Consider the following 17,182-nt stretch of genomic DNA (forward strand, 5'->3'; position numbering starts at 1 on the left):
GTGTTGCTTCCTAAGTGGACAGTTTGATTTCACAGAAGTGTGATTGACTTGGGGTTACATTGTGTTGTTTAAGTGTTCCCTTTATTTTTTTGAGCAGTGTATGTGACCAACACCTTACATGTTGTGTTCATATTTTTCTTCAGTATACATACAATGGGGAATGTACCGAAATATCGCAATTTGTAACATTATTTGTCTTTTGTATTGAATCCTATTAGTAACAAAGAAACCAAACGATCGCTGACTCTTTGATGGTAATACTGATTTGACCTAAATGTCCTCCGAATGGATGATGAAAAATAATATGTTCAGTAACATTTTTCCTCATAACTTTACAATAAAAATGATTAACATGTCATTTTCTAATATTAGTTTCCTTGTTAAAAAATACTAAAAAAGGTGCAATCACATCCTGTTATGTTACAACAGCGCTGTTCACATTCCAATGTTATTGCACAGTGCTCCCTCCCCCACTCTTTCATTACCCGCGTTCTGGATTCACTGCAGAAAAAACAAAATGGCCACCAGCTCTGCTGTGTGCACAGTCATTCAGGCTGAGCCCTCACATGCTACTAACTGAACACATATTCAATCCACTGTATCAAGTTACATCACCTCCATGTTAATAAAATATTTGCTCTGTATGCCAATTTTGCAAAGTCGTTTCATTTGTTTTTTTATTTGTATAAAAAGTAGGTTAAGTTTGCTTTTTATAAAATGTATTTACTTTCAAAGTAGTTATTATGTACTTCCTCCTCCATCCCACACCATTTTCTGTTTGGTTATGCTGATCAATTAGGTTAAATGTATTTAGTATGGGTATATTTTCTCCTGAAGCTCCCATGATGCGGTTCAAGCTAGTCCTCCACTGTACTATATACTACAGCATTTACTGATTGATGTGGGCCATAGATGATTGGTTTCTGGTCTGCAATAGGTGTAAACTGTCCACTGTATACCTCCAAACTGGGTAAAAAAGACTCATCACCATCTTGTCCTTGCTTCTATTCCTTTGGTAATGTTTGTTTCCTCTGACAAACACTGGTGATTTACTAGGCTAGTAGTACTGTGTTCTGTTCATAGATCACAACAATTCTAGAGGGGTGTGGCCAAACAGCAGTAAAACAATTCAGATGTGTAAAATCAGGGAAAGGCTTGACAATTTATCGGCATATCTCTGATTGCAGCGCATTATAAATATATTTCCAGTGATCTGCCCATTCCTGAATTCATCTGTATGACAACACAGGCACTGGCTAAAATCTCAAAATTACTTTTAAAAACTATTTGGTTATTCAGGAAGGCAATTCTTCTCATTTGTCATTGTAAAACACTGCTGACCTTTAAAATCATTAGCATCGGGCAATACGAAAAAAATAACCTGTCTTGCAGGTTTGGTTAAACCAAAACGTTAGCAGAGTTGGGATGGGCTCCAAGCCGTAGTCCATGCTACATTTTATTTAGTGAATGTTTTTTCCTGTTAAATGAGTGCCCTCATGTTCTGTTGCTAGGCCTATGTGAGCTGCATCCTCAGGCTGATGGCATACATTTCAGAAACTCCTTTCAGATGATAATTTCTGTGAAAATTCCCTCCGTTTTCAGATCTCTCCCAAGACACAGGCAAAGGTAGGCTATCAGTCTCAGCAATGTTGATGAAACATTGCATGTTGAATTTCACAACTGATTTGGCTGATGTAGGTGGTCTACAGAAATCTTCAAGAATTCCTGCTCTTACTTTTCACTGCCTCGACAAGAACAAATTACTGTTGACAACTCTGAATAATGAAGCGTTTGTTAATTGGACTTGATGCAAGCTCTACCTTTCAAACCTTAGGTGTGTTTTTCAATTAGTGGCAAGGCGGGAGGAACCACGCAACATGAGCTTTGATCAGTGTTCATATCCCAGTGTTGATCAGAGACCGTTTGTGGTTTTGTAGCGTTAATTATTATTTTCTAACATCCCCATAGAACTCCATTAGCCAGGAAACCAATAGGAGAAAATATTGGTAGATATAGATATCACCTTCCTGTTAAAGCTGTTCTTGTTCCGGTGCCAATGATGATTCAAGACCTTTTTCAATTGTCAGACAAAGATTTTTACACATTCGGACTGGTTGAAAAGCATTGCTGCTAACACAATAGTTCAGATTCCAGCATTCCCCCCCAAATGTTTTGACTCTCTCACTTCCTTGTACACAAATAGCAGGGCATGAACAATCTAAATGTCAAAGCTGCTACTTTTTTACTAGAGAAAATACATATACTTTTTCCTAATACAAAACATAAATACAGCACTATTGTAAAAAATATTTGAAAAAAAAAAATAACACTTCATAAAAAACATCTACATTTTGGAATTAGGGTTAGCACAGCACTCCTTCACGGAACAAAAAATAGAACAATATCCAAGTTCAATACTAAAATGTATCCCAAGACACTAGTCAGAATAGAGCAACACCATTATAGGTGTACAACATTCTTTTTTTAAAAGAAATTCAAGTAAACCTTGAACAGGAGTAGTCTGGAGAAGGCCTTCCGTTGGACAGAAATCGTACACGTGATTCATTTGGCTGTGTTGATTGAGGGAACTAGCAACGGCAGAGGGAGGAAGAAAATAAGCAGGAGGGTGAGGGGGGCTACGGTTGGACTGTTCCATCTGTTTCAGCATAGAATGTCCTTGTGCAAAGTTGTGCGCACAGTGAAACCACCATAGTCTCAGCCTCATGGCTCAACACAGCCAGCATAGGCAACACTGACCCAGCACCGGCTGACAAACTGCACAATGTAACACCCTCAGAACAAAACAAATGGAAACAAAAGGATTTTCTCCCATTGGGATTTACCTCAGGGTATCCATATTAAAAGCTACAACAATAAATGTAAATATTTTTTGTAAATTTAGCAGAAGCATGCAGCACAGTGTTGATAATTCGTTTTACTTGAGACAGGAGACCAAGTGGAGACATAGGACGAGGTGGATAATTTTATAATAAGGCAGGTTTATTCAAGTGTAAAAATATTATGCAAAGCGTGCAGCACGGCTCTTTCTATCCGATCCGTATGGGGTCATCAGGTAAAGAGCGAGTTTCCACAGTCGTACAGTTTTATATATAGACAACAAGCAAAGTAGGTTGATCTGCGAGTCTGGCCTTCCGATTGGTCGGTCTGGGTCTTGGGTAGTCCTGTACAGGCCTGGTGTCCACGTTCCATTGGTTCCTGAGGTAGTTCTTTGTCTGGAGCTCCAACCCTGAGTTGTGTGTGTCTGAGTGATTGTCATGGGGGAGGGGAGTTGTGGGAGTCGTGCATGTGTCCAATGAGTCCCGCATATGTCCAATATAAAAGGGAGTGTGTATATTGTGTCAACCATAGCTAATGTTGAGAAGTTGTTAAAACAAGTTACCAATATCTAATACAATTCCTTACAACAGGCATCTTTTTGCCTGCAAAAAAAAGGCTAGCAACACAGTCAGTACTAAAGTGCACAGCCTGACACACTTAGCACCACCCCTCCCCCACCCTAGCAGTCTGCAGCTGCATGGAAAACTACAGCCTAGCTAGGACTAAACCATTCAGGTAGAAGTAGGGGAGGATGTTTTTTTATAACTGGAGAGGGAGGTAGAGAGAGAGAAACGTTTAATTAACCACCAGAAATCTAGACTACCTCTGTCGTAAAATAAGAACGCAAATGAATATAAGAACCTTTGGTGTAATGTAAAATAAATAAAAATTAAACCTGAGAGAGTATATAATCTTAGACACCATAGTTTACTGTATCAATGTTTACGAGTTGTAAAACTTGACAAATATCAATCAATACAGGGATCAATCATGTTCCTTGTACCTTAACACCAGTATGGAATATAGATAGAAAAGGTACACAAGTAACACAGGTGTAACACAATTTCTGAGAAGTGTGATAATTGTTTAGAAATAAGTATTTTTATTAATTAAAAAGGCCTATAATCACTAATGGCAAGAGCAATACAATGATAAAACGAACATGCATAAAACAAGATGGTAGTTGATAGTTTACTCCTTCTTGAGGTGTCAGGACTGTTTCTGTTTCTTGCATATTTCTTGGATTACAAGGTGAAACCAAAAACAGATCATTTAAAAATGCTGCTGATATTACAGTTATTCAGTAGAACACTAGCCAGCTAATAGCTCACTGCGTAGTATGCCCATCCCCCACTCCCTTCCTCTTTCATAGACTGCGTGAAGACTGCCTGCAGAAACTCAAAATGTCCGCCAGTGCTGCTGCTGTGCCAGGCTTAGAATTTGGCAGCTGTTGGCTGAAACATTCACTTGTGCAGGAGGACTAGAGAGTTTAAACTCCTCCTACTTTTAGGTATAATTTTACACGTCACATAATTATACACGGAACAAAAACAAGCAAAAATGTCAAAGATTTTACTGAGTTACAGTTCATATAAGGAAGTTAGTCCATTTAAATTAATTCATTCATTAGGCCCTCATCTATGGATTTTACATGTCTGTGAATACAGATATGCATCTTCTGGTCACATATTTCTTAAAAAAAGAGGTATGGGCATTAATCAGAAAACCAGTCAGTATCTGGTGTGAATACCAATTAGCCTCATGCAGCGCGACACATCTCCTTCGCATAGAGGTTATCAGGCTGTTGATTGTGGCCTGTGGAATGTTGTCCCACTCCTTTTCAATGGCTGTGTGAAGTTGCTGGATATCAGAGGGATCTGGATCACGCTGTCGTACACATTGATCCAGAGCATCCCAAACATGCTCAATTGGTGACTTGTCTTGTGAGTATGCAGGCCATGTAAGGACAGGGACATTTTCAGCTTCCAGAAATTGTGTACAGATCTTTGAGACATGGGGCCGTGCATTATCATGCTGAAACATGAGATGATGGCGGCAGATCTTTGTGCATTCGAATCGCAAATTATAAAATGCAATTGTGTTCGTTGTGTGTAGTTTATGCCTGCCCATACCATAACCCCAATGGCACCATGGGGCACTCTGTTCACAATGTTGACATCAGCAAACCGCTCGCCCAAACGACGCCATACACTCTACGCTCTCTGCCATCTGTCCGGTACAGTTGAAATCGGGATTCATCCGTGAAGAGCACACTTCTGCAGCTTGCCAATGGCCATCGAATGGAGCCTTTTCCCACTGAAATCAGTTACGACGCAAAACTGCAGTCAGGTCAAGACCCGGGTGAAGACAACGAGCACACAGATGAGCTTCCTGAGACTGTGCAGAAAATCTTTGGTTTTGCAAACCCATAGTTATCAGCTATCCAGGTGGCTGGTCTCATCGACGATCCCACAGGTGAAGAAGCCGGATGTGGAGGTCCTGGGCTGGCATGGTTAAAAGTGGTCTGCGGTTGTGAGGCCAGTTGGATATACTGCCAAATTCTCTAAAATGATGCTGGAGCGGCTTATGGTAGAGAAATTAATATTCCATTTTCTGGCAACAGCTTTGGTGGACATTCCTGCAGTCAGCGTGCCAATTGCACACTCCACAATGTGGCATTGTGTTGTGTGTCAAAAATGCACATTTTAGAGTGGCTTTTTAATGCCCCCAGCAGAAGGTGCACCTGTGTAATGATCATGATGTTTAATCAGCTTCTTGATATGCCAGGTGGATGGATTATCTTGACAAAGGATTAATGCTCACTAACAGGGATGTAAACTAATTGGTCCACAAGATGAGAAAAATAAGCTTTTTGTGCATATGGAACATTTCTGGGATCTTTTATTTCAGCTCATGAAACATGGGACCAACACTTCATATGCTGCATTCATATTTTTGATTCTACCGAAAGATTGAAAACTATAACATTATTTGTCTCTTGTATGAACAAAGAAACCAAAAGATTGCTGACTCTCTGATTGCAGTACTGATTTTACCCAAATGTCTTCGAATGGATGATGAAAAATTGTTTAGTCACATTTTCCCTAAACTTTACAATAAGAATTATTAACATGTTATTTCCTAATCTCTGATGAGTTTCCTTGATATAAAACGAATAAGGTGAAATTACATCCTGTTATGTTACAATGGCGCTGTTCACATTCCAATGTTATTGCGCAGTGCGCGTCGTTTCCCCTCCCCACTCCTCTTTTATTACCCGCGTTCTGGATTCACTGCAGAAAAAAACAAAATGTCCGCCAGTTCTTCTGTGTGCACTGCCTGGCTGAGCCCTGACACGCTACTATCTGAACACATATCCAATCCACTGTAGTACAACAGTGCATCAACTTACATCACCTTCATGTTAAATTATTTGCTTTGTATGCCAACTTTACACAGATGGTTTCGTTCATTTTTTTTTATTTGTATAAAAAGTAGGTTAAGTTTGCTTTTTACAAATTGTATTTACTTTTCAAAGTAGTTATTATGTACTTCCTCATCCATACCACAACATTTTCTGTTTGGTTATGCCGATCAATTAGGTTAAATGTATTTAGTTTGGGTATAGTTTCCTTCTGAAGCTCCCATGATGCGTTTCAAGCTAATCCTCCGCTATACTATATACTACAGCATTTACTGATTGATGTGGGCCATAGATGATTGGTTTCTGGTCTGCAATAGGTGTAAACTGTCCACTGTATACCTCCAAACTGGGGTAAAAAAGACTCCTCATCACCATCTTGTCCTTGCTTCTATTCCTTTGGTAATGTTTGTCTCCTCTGACAAACACTAGTGATTTACTAGGCTAGTAGTACTTGACTAGTACTGTGTTCTGTTCATAGCTCATAACAATTCCAGAGGGACATGTGGCCAAACAGCAGCACAACAATTCACAGATGTGTAAAATCAGGGAAATGCTTGAAAATTCATGGGCCTATCTATGATTGGAGTGCATTATAAATATCTTTCCAGCGATCTGCCCATTCCTGAATTCATCCGTGTGACAACACAGGCACTGGCAAACATCTGAAAATTACTTTTAAAAACTATGCAGGTATACAGGAAGGCAAGTCCTCTCATTTGTCATTGTAAAATACTGCTGATCTTTCAATCATTAGCATTAGCATAGGGCAATACGAAGTAAAAAGTGAATAAATACAACTCGCCTGTCTTGCTACACAGCAGTGAGAGGATATGGTCAAATCAAAAGGTTAGCAGAGACGGGCTGGGCTTCAAACCTAGTCCAAGTTACAAGTGTATTTAGTGAATGTTCTCTCCTGTTAAAGAAGGCCCTGATCCATGTGCAGAGTGCTCTCATGTTCTGTTGCTAGACCGATGCGAGCTGCAGCCTCTGGCTGCCGGCATACATTTCAGAAACTCCTTTCAGATTACAATTTCTGTGAAAATCCCCTCCCCTTTTAGATCTCTCCCAATACACAAGGTAGGCGATCAGTCTCAGCAATGTTGAGTAAACATTGTACGTTGAATTTTACATTCACAACTGATTTGGCTGAGGTAGGTGGTCTACAGAAATCTTAAAGAATTTCTTCACTTACTTTTCAATGCCTCGACAAGGACAAATGACTTGACAGCCTCTGAATAACTAGACTTTTGTTAATTGGACTCGATCCATGATGATCTCTACCTTTCAAACCTCAGGTGTGTTTTTCAATTAGTGGCAAGGTGGGAGGAGCCACACAACATGAGCTTTGATCAGTGTTCATATCCCAGTGTTGATCAGAGACAGTTTGTGGTCTTGTCGCCTTTTACAGTTCATTTTCTAAGCTCCTCATTTGACTCAATTAGCCGGGAAACTAAGACGAGAAAATATTGGTAGATATGAATGTATCACTTTCCTGTTCAAGCTCCTGTTCTTGTTCTGGTGCCAATGATGATTCAATACCTTTTTCACTTGTCAGACAAAAGGTTTTTACATATTCTAAATTGTGGCAAAGCATTGCTGCTATCACAATACTTAAGGTTTCTAGTATTGTCCCAACTGTTCAGACCCTCTCACTTCCTATCACACAAATAGCTGGACATGAATATCTAAATGCCCAAAAATTTAATATTTTTTTATACAAAAAAATAAATACAAATGTTCCTAAGACAAAACACACAATGACCAAATACAACGCCATTAGTGTTACATAAATACGTTTTAAAAAACGCATTATCTATGTTTTGGAAGCATTGTTAACGTAGCACTCTAGCGAACAAACAAAAAATAGAACAGTTGCTAAGTTAAATACTGAAGTGTAGATACTAGTCAGAATAGTAACTTGGGTATAGGTGTTTAAAAATATATATATATATGAAATTCAAGTAAACCTTGAAAAGGAGTAGTCTGGAGAAGTAGGCCTTCCATTGGACAGAGGTCGACGCGTGATTAGTTTGGCTGTGTTGAGGGAACTAGCAACAGCAGAGGAAGGAAGAAAAAAAGCGGGAGGGTGAAGGGGGCTGAGGTCGGACTGTGCCATCTGTTTCAGCATAGTGTGTTCTTTTGCAAGGTTGTGCACACGTGCGCACAGTGAAACTATCACAGTCTCAGCCTCATCTCGCTAAACACGGCCAGCACAGGCAACACTGACCCAGCACAGGCTGACTAACTGCACAATGTAACACCCTCAGAACAAAAGGATGGAAACAAAATTAGTTTCTGCCTTTAGGATTTACCTCAGAATGGCCATCTTAAAAGTTACTACAACAAATTCAAAATATACTACTTATTTATTAACTTTGGCAGAAGCCTGCAGCACAGACTTCTTTTTGCCCGCAAAAAAACAGGCTAACAGCACAGTCAGTGCTAAAGTGCACAGCCTGACACGCTTAGCGGCCACCCCTCCCCCAACCACCCACCCACCCTAGCAGTCTGCAGCAGCATGGAAAATTACAGCCTAGCTAGGACTAAACCATTCTGACAGAGGTAGGGGGAGGATATTTCTTTTTACTAGAGGGAGCTGGAGAGATAAAACTGTTTAATTAAAACACCAGAAATCTAGACTACTTCTGTCCTAAAATGAGAAAGCTAATGAAAATGACCTTTAACTGTTATGTTCAAAAAAAGCCTGAACGAGTATAACCTTAGACACCATAACCTTAGACACCATAGTCGAATGTATCAAGGTTTGCGAGTTGTAAAATTGGGCAGATATCAATCATTACAGGGATCAATTATTCTCCATGTGTCACGTTCCTGACCTTATTTCCCTTGTTTTGTCTTTATTTAGTATGGTCAGGGCGTGAGTTGGGGTGGGCAGCCTATGTTATTTGTTTCTATGTTTAGGTTTGTTAATTTGGCCTAATATGGTTCTCAATCAGAGGCAGGTGTTTGTCATTGTCTCTGATTGGGAACCATATTAAAGGTAGGCTGTTTTCAATGTTTGTTTGTGGGTGATTGTTGCCGTGTTTGTGTTTGTTCGCCACACGGTACTGTTTTCGTTCGTTTGTTCACGTCGTTTATTGTTTTGTATTTTGTCAAGTGTTTTTCGTCTTCGTTGCTATAATTAAAATATGTATTCAAATCCTTGCTCCTCCTCTGACGAGGAGGAAGACGAGCGTTAGAGAATCACCCACCAACCAAGGACCGAGCAGCGTGGTAAGAGGCAGCAGCAGCAGGAGCAGCGATCGCAGGACTTATGGAGTTGGGAGAAAATTCTGGACAGTGGAGGACCCTGGGCACAACCGGGAGAATATCGCCGCCCTCGTGAAGAGCTGGAGGCAGCTAAAGCCGAGAGGCGGCGGTATGAGGAGGCAGCACGGAAGCGAGGCTGGAAGCCTGAGAGTCAGCTCCAAAAACTTCTTGGGGGAGGGCTAAAAGGGAGTGTGGCGAAGTCAGGTAGGAAGCATGCGCCAAATCTCCGTGCTTACCGTGGAGAGCGAGAGTACGGGCAGACACCGTGTTATGCGGAAGAGTGCACGGTGTCTCCTGTACGTGTGCTTAGCCCGGTGCGGTACATCCCAGCTCCACGTATCGGCCGGGCTAGATTGAGCATTGAGCCAGGTGCCATGAAGCCGGCTCAACGCGTCTGGTCTCCAGTGCGTCTCCTCGGGCCGGCATACATTGCACCAGCCTTACGCATGATGTCCCCAGTTCGCCAACACAGCCCAGTGCGGGTTATTCCACCTCCCCGCACTGGTCGGGCTACGGGGAGCATTCAACCAGGTAAGGTTGGGCAGGCTCGGTGCTCAAGGGAGCCAGTACGCTTCACGGTCCGGTATATCCGGCGCCACCTCCCCGCCCCAGCCCAGTACCACCAGTGCCTACACCACGCACCAGGCTTCCAGTGCGTCTCCAGAGCCCTGTTCCTCCTCCACGCACACGCCCTATGGTGCGTGTCTCCAGCCCGGTACCACCAGTTCCGGCACCACGCACCAAGCCTCCTGTGCGTCTCCAGAGCCCTGTGCGTCCTGTTGCTGCTCCCCGCACTAGCCTTGAGGTGCTTGTCCTTAGCCCGGTACCACCAGTTCCGGCACCACGCACCAGGCCTACTGTGCGCCTCAGCCGGCCAGAGTCTGCCGTCTGCCCAGCGTCGCCTGCGGTGCCCGTCTGCCCAGCGCCATCTGAGCTGCCCGTCTGCCCAGCGCCGTCTGAGCCGCCCGTCTGTCCTGCGCCTTCAGAGCCGCCCGCCAGTCAGGAGCAGCCAGAGCCGCCCGCCAGTCAGGAGCAGCCAGAGCCGCCCGCCAGTCAGGAGCAGCCAGAGCCGCCCGCCAGTCAGGAGCAGCCAGAGCCGCCCGCCAGTCAGGAGCAGCCAGAGCCGCCCGCCAGTCAGGAGCAGCCAGAGCCGCCCGCCAGTCAGGAGCAGCCAGAGCCGCCCGCCAGTCAGGAGCAGCCAGAGCCGCCCGCCAGTCAGGAGCAGCCAGAGCCGCCCGCCAGCCAGGAGCAGCCAGAGCCGCCCGCCAGCCAGGAGCAGCCAGAGCCGCCCGCCAGCCAAGAGCAGCCAGAGCCGCCCGCCAGCCAGGAGCAGCCAGAGCCGCCCGCCAGCCAGGAGCAGCCAGAGCCGCCCGCCAGCCAGGAGCAGCCAGAGCCGCCCGCCAGCCAGGAGCAGCCAGAGCCGCCCGTCAGCCAGGATCTGCTAGAATCATCAGTCAGCCAGGAGCTGCCAGAGCTGCCGGCGATGCCGGAATTCCCCCTCGGTCCGGTGCTGCCCCTCAGTCCGGTGCTGCCCCTCAGTCCGGTGCTGCCCCTCAGTCCGGTGCTGCCCCTCAGTCCGGTGGGGTTAATTTGGAGGGTCACTATTATGAGGAGGCCATGGAAGCGGGGATTAACTATGGTGGGGTGGGGACCACGACCAGCACCAGAGCCGCCATCGTGGACAGATGCCCACCCAGACCCTCCCCTATAGGTTCAGGTTTTGCGTCCGGAGTCCGCACCTTGAGGAGGGGGGGGGGGGGGGTACTGTCACGTTCCTGACCTTATTTCCCTTGTTTTGTCTTTATTTAGTAAGGTCAGGGCGTGAGTTGGGGTGGGCAGTATATGTTATTTGTTTAGGTTTAGGTTTGTTCATTTGGCCTAATATGGTTCTCAATCAGAGGCAGGTGTTTGTCATTGTCTCTGATTGGGAACCATATTAAGGTAGGCTGTTTTCAATGTTTGTTTGTGGGTGATTGTTGCCGTGTCTGTGTTTGTTGCGCCACACGGTACTGTTTTCGTTCGTTTGTTCACGTCGTTTATTGTTTTGTATTTTGTCAAGTGTTTTCGTCTTCGTTGCTATAATTAAAATATGTATTCAAACCACGCTGCACTTTGGTCCGATCCTTGCTCCTCCTCTGACGAGGAGGAAGACGAGCGTTACACCATGTGCATTTACACCAGCTGGGCTTGACATTTCCTTTTTTGCCATTTTTTACTTGTCCAAAAGCTCAAACACTTGTTCCAACAAAAAAAAAAGGTCTGTGACAATTTTTACATCATTGTATGACCCACTTTGCAAAATAAAATGCATTTCTCTTTTTTACCATAGAGAATCAGACAAAAATGTTGGCCACACTCAGCCTAATGGCTTCTTTGCACGTTCAAGCCTGTCTCAAAATAAAACACTACCACTTTAAGGCTCTTCTGGAGGATGGTTGGCCCTTTTCGGTAGCCAATAAAATATTGCAACATTACAATTACAGCCAAATAGTTTTTATGTCTTTAGAAAATAATTTCCTGCAGGGCTCGTCCTGTCGTCCCTGGGACGATAAACAATACATCTACGGTTTAAAACAGACTCTGGGAAAATTCTGGGATGACAGATCCAAAATTCATACAACCACTGCAGATTTAAAAAAATTAAAAATAAAATGATGAGGCTGATGCAACAGATCAGACCGTTTAGCATAAAATGTTGCTGAAGTTTCAAAAAATCATATTAGAACTCAACAATTGCGCACATGGCTGTTGGATATGCGCAAATGTTCTAAAATGCAATTAGCAGGAAAATACCAAGTGGTTTCATGTGGCAGAGATGAAAATATCCGTTAGAAATAAAGAAAGAGGGGAGATCTGTCACGACTCCCACCGAAGGTGGCTCCCCTGCCTGTTCGCTCGTCGTCGCCGATCTACTAGCTGCCACCGATCCCCTTTTCCTTTTCTGTTTGTTATGTCTTATTGGTTGCACCTGTTTCGTGTTTGAGTTTTGATTCAGGACTATTTAGGCCCGCTTGCTTTTGTGCGAGATTGTTTTCTGTTAGTTGAGGTTTGTTGTATGTTGTGTTCCCTGTCTGTGCCCAGTTTTGGGTTGGACACTTTTGATTATCGCCTGTTGTTTAGGGCGTTTATTTTGGTTACCGCAATAAAGTTTGGTTTCCCTCATTATCCTCTGCTCTCTGCGCTTGACTCCGCACCCACCACTCCTGGCTGTGTGGCAGAAGCACGCACCATACCCATGGAGTCAGCAGGAGCAGCTGCACCCCCTCTTCCATCCATGGAGGAGCGTGTCCTCCATCATATGGCCATTCTCCACCAAATCGGATCAGCAATGGATCAAATGATGGAGAGAATGGACCGATGGGAGAGGAGTGGCCTCCCTACCTCACCTAGCTCAACCTACCCCTCCTACGATGTCCGGATCCAGTGCTCTGCGTCTGGCGCTCCCCAGGGAGTACGATGGAACGGCGGCTGGGTGCCAGGGTTTCTTACTACAGCTTGAGCTGTACCTGGCTACTGTTCGTCCAACTCCCTCTCGTGAGGAGAGCGTGAGCTTCCTCATCTCCTGTCTGACGGGTCGAGCCCTGGAGTGGGCCAATGCAGTGTGGAATAGATAGCCGACCATTAGATAGCCGACCATTAGGGTCAGGGCTGGTCAGGGAGGCCACGGTTCCACTGGACATGGTGACGCAGGGGGATCATAAGGAGGGGATTAGTCTCTTCCTTACTGATTCACCTGCGTTTCCAGTGGTGCTGGGGATTCCCTGGCTGGCTAATCACAATCCTGAGATTTCATGGAAACAGGGGGATCTCCGAGGCTGGTCAGAGGAGTGTTCAGGTAGGTGCAGAGGAGTTTCCATCGGTGCGACGATGGTGGAGTCCTGACCAGGTTTCCACTGTGCGCATTCCCTCTGAATATGCCGATTTGGCTATCGCTTTCTCTAAAAAGAGGGCAACCCAATTACCACCTCATCGACGAGAGGATTGCGCGATAAACCTCCTGGTAAACGTTGCACTTCCCAGGAGTCACGTGTACCAATTGTCCCAGGAGGAGACAGTGGCTATGGAGACATATGTCACTGAATCCCTGGGACAGGGGTACATTCAGCCCTCCACGTCACCCGTCTCCTCAAGTTTCTTTTTGTGAAGAAAAAAGAGGGAGGTCTGCGTCCGTGCATTGATCACAGTGGGGTTTAGTTACCCGCTACCTCTCATGGCCACGGCAGTAGAATCATTTCACGGAGCGCGTTTTTTCACAAAACTGGACCTTAGGAGTGCGTATAATTTGGTGCGTATCCGGGAGGGAGATGAGTGGAAGACCACGTTTAGTACCACATCTGGCCATTATGAGTAACCTCGTCATGCCGTATGGGTTGAAAAATGCTCCAGCTGTCTTTCAATCTTTCGTAGACGAGATTCTCAGAGACCTGCACGGGCAGGGTGTGGTGGTGTATATCGATGATATACTTATCTATTCTGCCACACGCGCATGTGTCTCTGGTGGGTAAGGTACTTGGGCGACTGCTGGAGCATGACCTGTAAGTCAAGGCTGAGAAATGTGTGTTCTCCAAACAAGCCGATTCCTTCCTGGGTTATCGCATTTCCACCTCTGGGGTGGTGATGGAGTGTGACCGCGTTACAGCCGTGCGTAATTGGCCGACTCCGACCACGGTAAAGGAGGTGCAGTGTTTTTTGGGGTTTGCCAATTACTACCGGAGGTTTATCCGGGACTTTGGTCAGGTAGCTGCTCCCATTACTTCACTGCTCAAGGGGGGGCCGGCGCGCTTGCGGTGGTCCGCGGAGGCGGACAGAGCCGTCAGTCGTCTGAAGGAGCTGTTCACCGACACTCCCGTGCTGGCTCATCCGGACCCCTCTTTGGCGTTCATAGTGGAGGTGGACGCGTCCGAGGCTGGGGATGGAGCCGTGCTGTCACAGCGCTCGGACACTCCACCGAAGCTCCGCCCCTGCGCTTTCTTCTCGAGGAAGCTCGGTCCGGCGGAGCGGAACTATGACGTGGGGGACCGGGAGTTGTTAGCTGTGGTAAAAGCTCTGAAGGTGTGGAGACATTGGCTTGAGGGGGCCAAGCACCCTTTCCTCATCTGGACTGGCCATCGTAATCTCGAGTATATCCGGGCAGCGAGGAGATTGAATCCGCGTCAGGCAAGGTGGGCCATGTTTTTTTACCAGATTTCAGTTCACGATCTCCTATAGGCCAGGCTCCCTTAACACTAAGGCTGACACGCTGTCCCATCTCTACTCCCATCCTTCCAGCTTCATGTCTGGTAGCACCGGTGGTATGGGAGGTGGACGCGGAAATCGAGCGGGCGTTACGGTTGGAACCTGCACCTCCTCAGAGTCCAGCGGGTATTCAGTACGTGCCGCTTGGTGTTCGTGATCGTTTGATTTGATGGGCCCATACGCTACCCTCGTCGGATCATCCTGGTATTGAGGACAGTGCGGAGTCTTAGGGGGAGGTACTGAAGGCCCACTTTGGCCAAGAACGTGAGGTTTTATGTCTCCTCCTGCTCGGTGTGCGCTCAGAGCAAGGCTCCTCGACACCTGCCTAGAAGGAAGTTACAGCCCCTCCCCGTTCCACTGTTTTCCACTGAGGCCCTGTTTACCCACGTCTTCCGGCACTACGGGGTGCCTGAGGACATCGTTTCTGATCGGGGTCCCCAGTTCACGTCCAGAGTTTGGAGGGCGTTTATGGAACGTACGGGGGTCTCAATCACCCTGACCTCGGGTTTTCACCCCGAGAGTAATGGGCAGGTGGAGAGAGTGAACCAGGATGTGGGTAGGTTTCTGCAGTCGTATTGCCAGGACTGGCCTGGTGAATGGGCGAGGTACGTCCCATGGTCTGGCTCTCGACCCGAAACCTCCCCCTCCGCCTGCCGTGCCGGAAGCTGGGGGCCGCAGTGTGTGGGGCCATTTAAAGTCCTGAGGAGGATAAACGAGGTGTGTTATAGGTTACAGCTTCCTTCTTACTACCGTATTAACCACTCGTTTCATGTGTCTCTCCTCAGGCCGGTGGTGGCTGGTCCCCTGCAGGAAGGTGAGGTGCCGGAGGTCCCTCCGCCCCCTCTGGACATCGAGGGGTCCCCGGCGTACACTGTACGTTCCATTCTGGACTCTAGACGCCGGGTGAGGGGCCTACAGTAGCTCGTGGACTGGGAGGGGTACGGTCCGGAGGAGAGGTGCTGGGTACCGGTGGAGGACATCTTGGATCCATCACTACTGAGGGAGTTCCACCGCCTCCATCCAGATCGCCCTGCGCCTCGCCCCCCCGGGTTGCCCTCGAGGCCGGCGGCGGCGGCGCGCTGCGGGAGCCGCGCGTCAGGAGGGGTACTGTCACGACTCCCACCGAAGGTGGCTCCCCTGCCTGTTCGGGCGGTGCTCGGCGGAAGTCGTCGCCGATCTACTAGCTGCCACCGATCCCCTTTTCCTTTTCTGTTTGTTATGTCTTATTGGTTGCACCTGTTTCGTGTTTGAGTTTTGATTCAGGACTATTTAAGCCTGTTAGGTCCGCCTGCTTTTGTGCGGGCTTGTTTTCTGTTAGTCGAGGTTTGTTGCGTGTTGTGTTCCCTGTCTGTTTGTGCCTAGTTTTGGGTTGGACACTTTTGATTATCGCCTGTTGTTTTGGGCGTTTATTTTGGTTACCGCAATAAAGTTTGGTTTCCCTCATTATCCTCTGCTCTCTGCGCTTGACTCCGCACCCACCACTCCTGGCTGTGTGACGAGATTTAAAGATGCACCAACTAGCATTGGTTACTAATATGACACATAAAACTTCCAAGTTTAGACAATTACATTTATGGTTAAATAGTTTCAAAATGCTGACCGCCTCTGCTCAGATTCAAGGTGTGTGATCTGGCAACAGGCACGGTCCTTCACTCTCCGGTTTTGTGACCATTTCATCTGGGCAAACCCTGCCTCGTGTAGCCTATGTCAACAGAATCAAGCATTTAGATGTTAATGTTAGGCTAATTATCCTTACAAATATGTGTCAAACATGACGGCCGCTTAGCCTATATTTATGCAATTAAAAGTCTCATTAAAACTTTGCTACATTTTCTGGCGTCTCCCTCATGTCAGCATAGGTTTGGACATGAGGCTGTAGCCAATGTGCATATCACCTACCCTATGACATCTTTTTTATTTATATACATGAAAAATTGATTTGAATATTAAGCCATTGTCTATTGAATATTGTGTCAGGGCCCTCGTTTGATATTGTGAATTTTGTGTGATTTGTTTTACTTGTCCATTCGGACAACTTAAATCTACATTCTTCTTGTGCCGACAATTTAAAAAAAACTTTTCCTGGACAAGAGGACAAGCATTTATGTCGAGCCCTGACCAGTAAGTAATATTAGGGCAGCTGAGCACACTATAGATAGAAAAGATACACAGGAGTACATGTCCTGGTAATCCATCTGGCCCTGCGGCGTTGTGAATGTTAACCTTTTGTGTGTTTTTCATCTGCGTTACCGAGCATGCGCTGACCAACTGGCAAATTTCTTCACTGACATTTTCAACCTGTCCCTGACAGTCTGTAATACCAACATATTGCAAGCAGATCATAGTCCCTGTTCCCAAAAACACTAAGGTAACATGCCTAAATGACTACCGACCCGTAGCACTCATGTCTGTAGC

The 17,182-nt window shown here is 46.0% G+C and overlaps 1 protein-coding gene across 5 annotated transcripts in view; it reads right to left on the reverse strand.

Moving 5' to 3' along the window:
* Positions 1 to 17,182, reverse strand: part of atf7ip (activating transcription factor 7 interacting protein) — a 62,591-nt gene that overhangs the window by 31,574 nt on the left and 13,835 nt on the right. Inside the window, exon 1 of one of the 5 annotated variants that reach the window (XM_055906976.1) lies at positions 8,230 to 8,393. The exons of 3 other annotated variants lie outside the window; for them this stretch is intronic. In XM_055906976.1, the coding sequence (XP_055762951.1) occupies positions 8,230 to 8,390 (161 nt within the window). In that variant the 5' untranslated portion in view covers positions 8,391 to 8,393. Of the gene's footprint in view, positions 1 to 2,505; positions 2,716 to 8,229; positions 8,394 to 17,182 lie in introns of those variants that run through there. One more of the 5 variants, XM_055906980.1, reaches the window with a different exon arrangement.

The sequence above is a fragment of the Salvelinus fontinalis genome, chromosome 40 (genome assembly GCF_029448725.1).
Source record: "Salvelinus fontinalis isolate EN_2023a chromosome 40, ASM2944872v1, whole genome shotgun sequence".
In the NCBI taxonomy this organism is placed as follows: Eukaryota; Metazoa; Chordata; class Actinopteri; order Salmoniformes; family Salmonidae; genus Salvelinus; species Salvelinus fontinalis.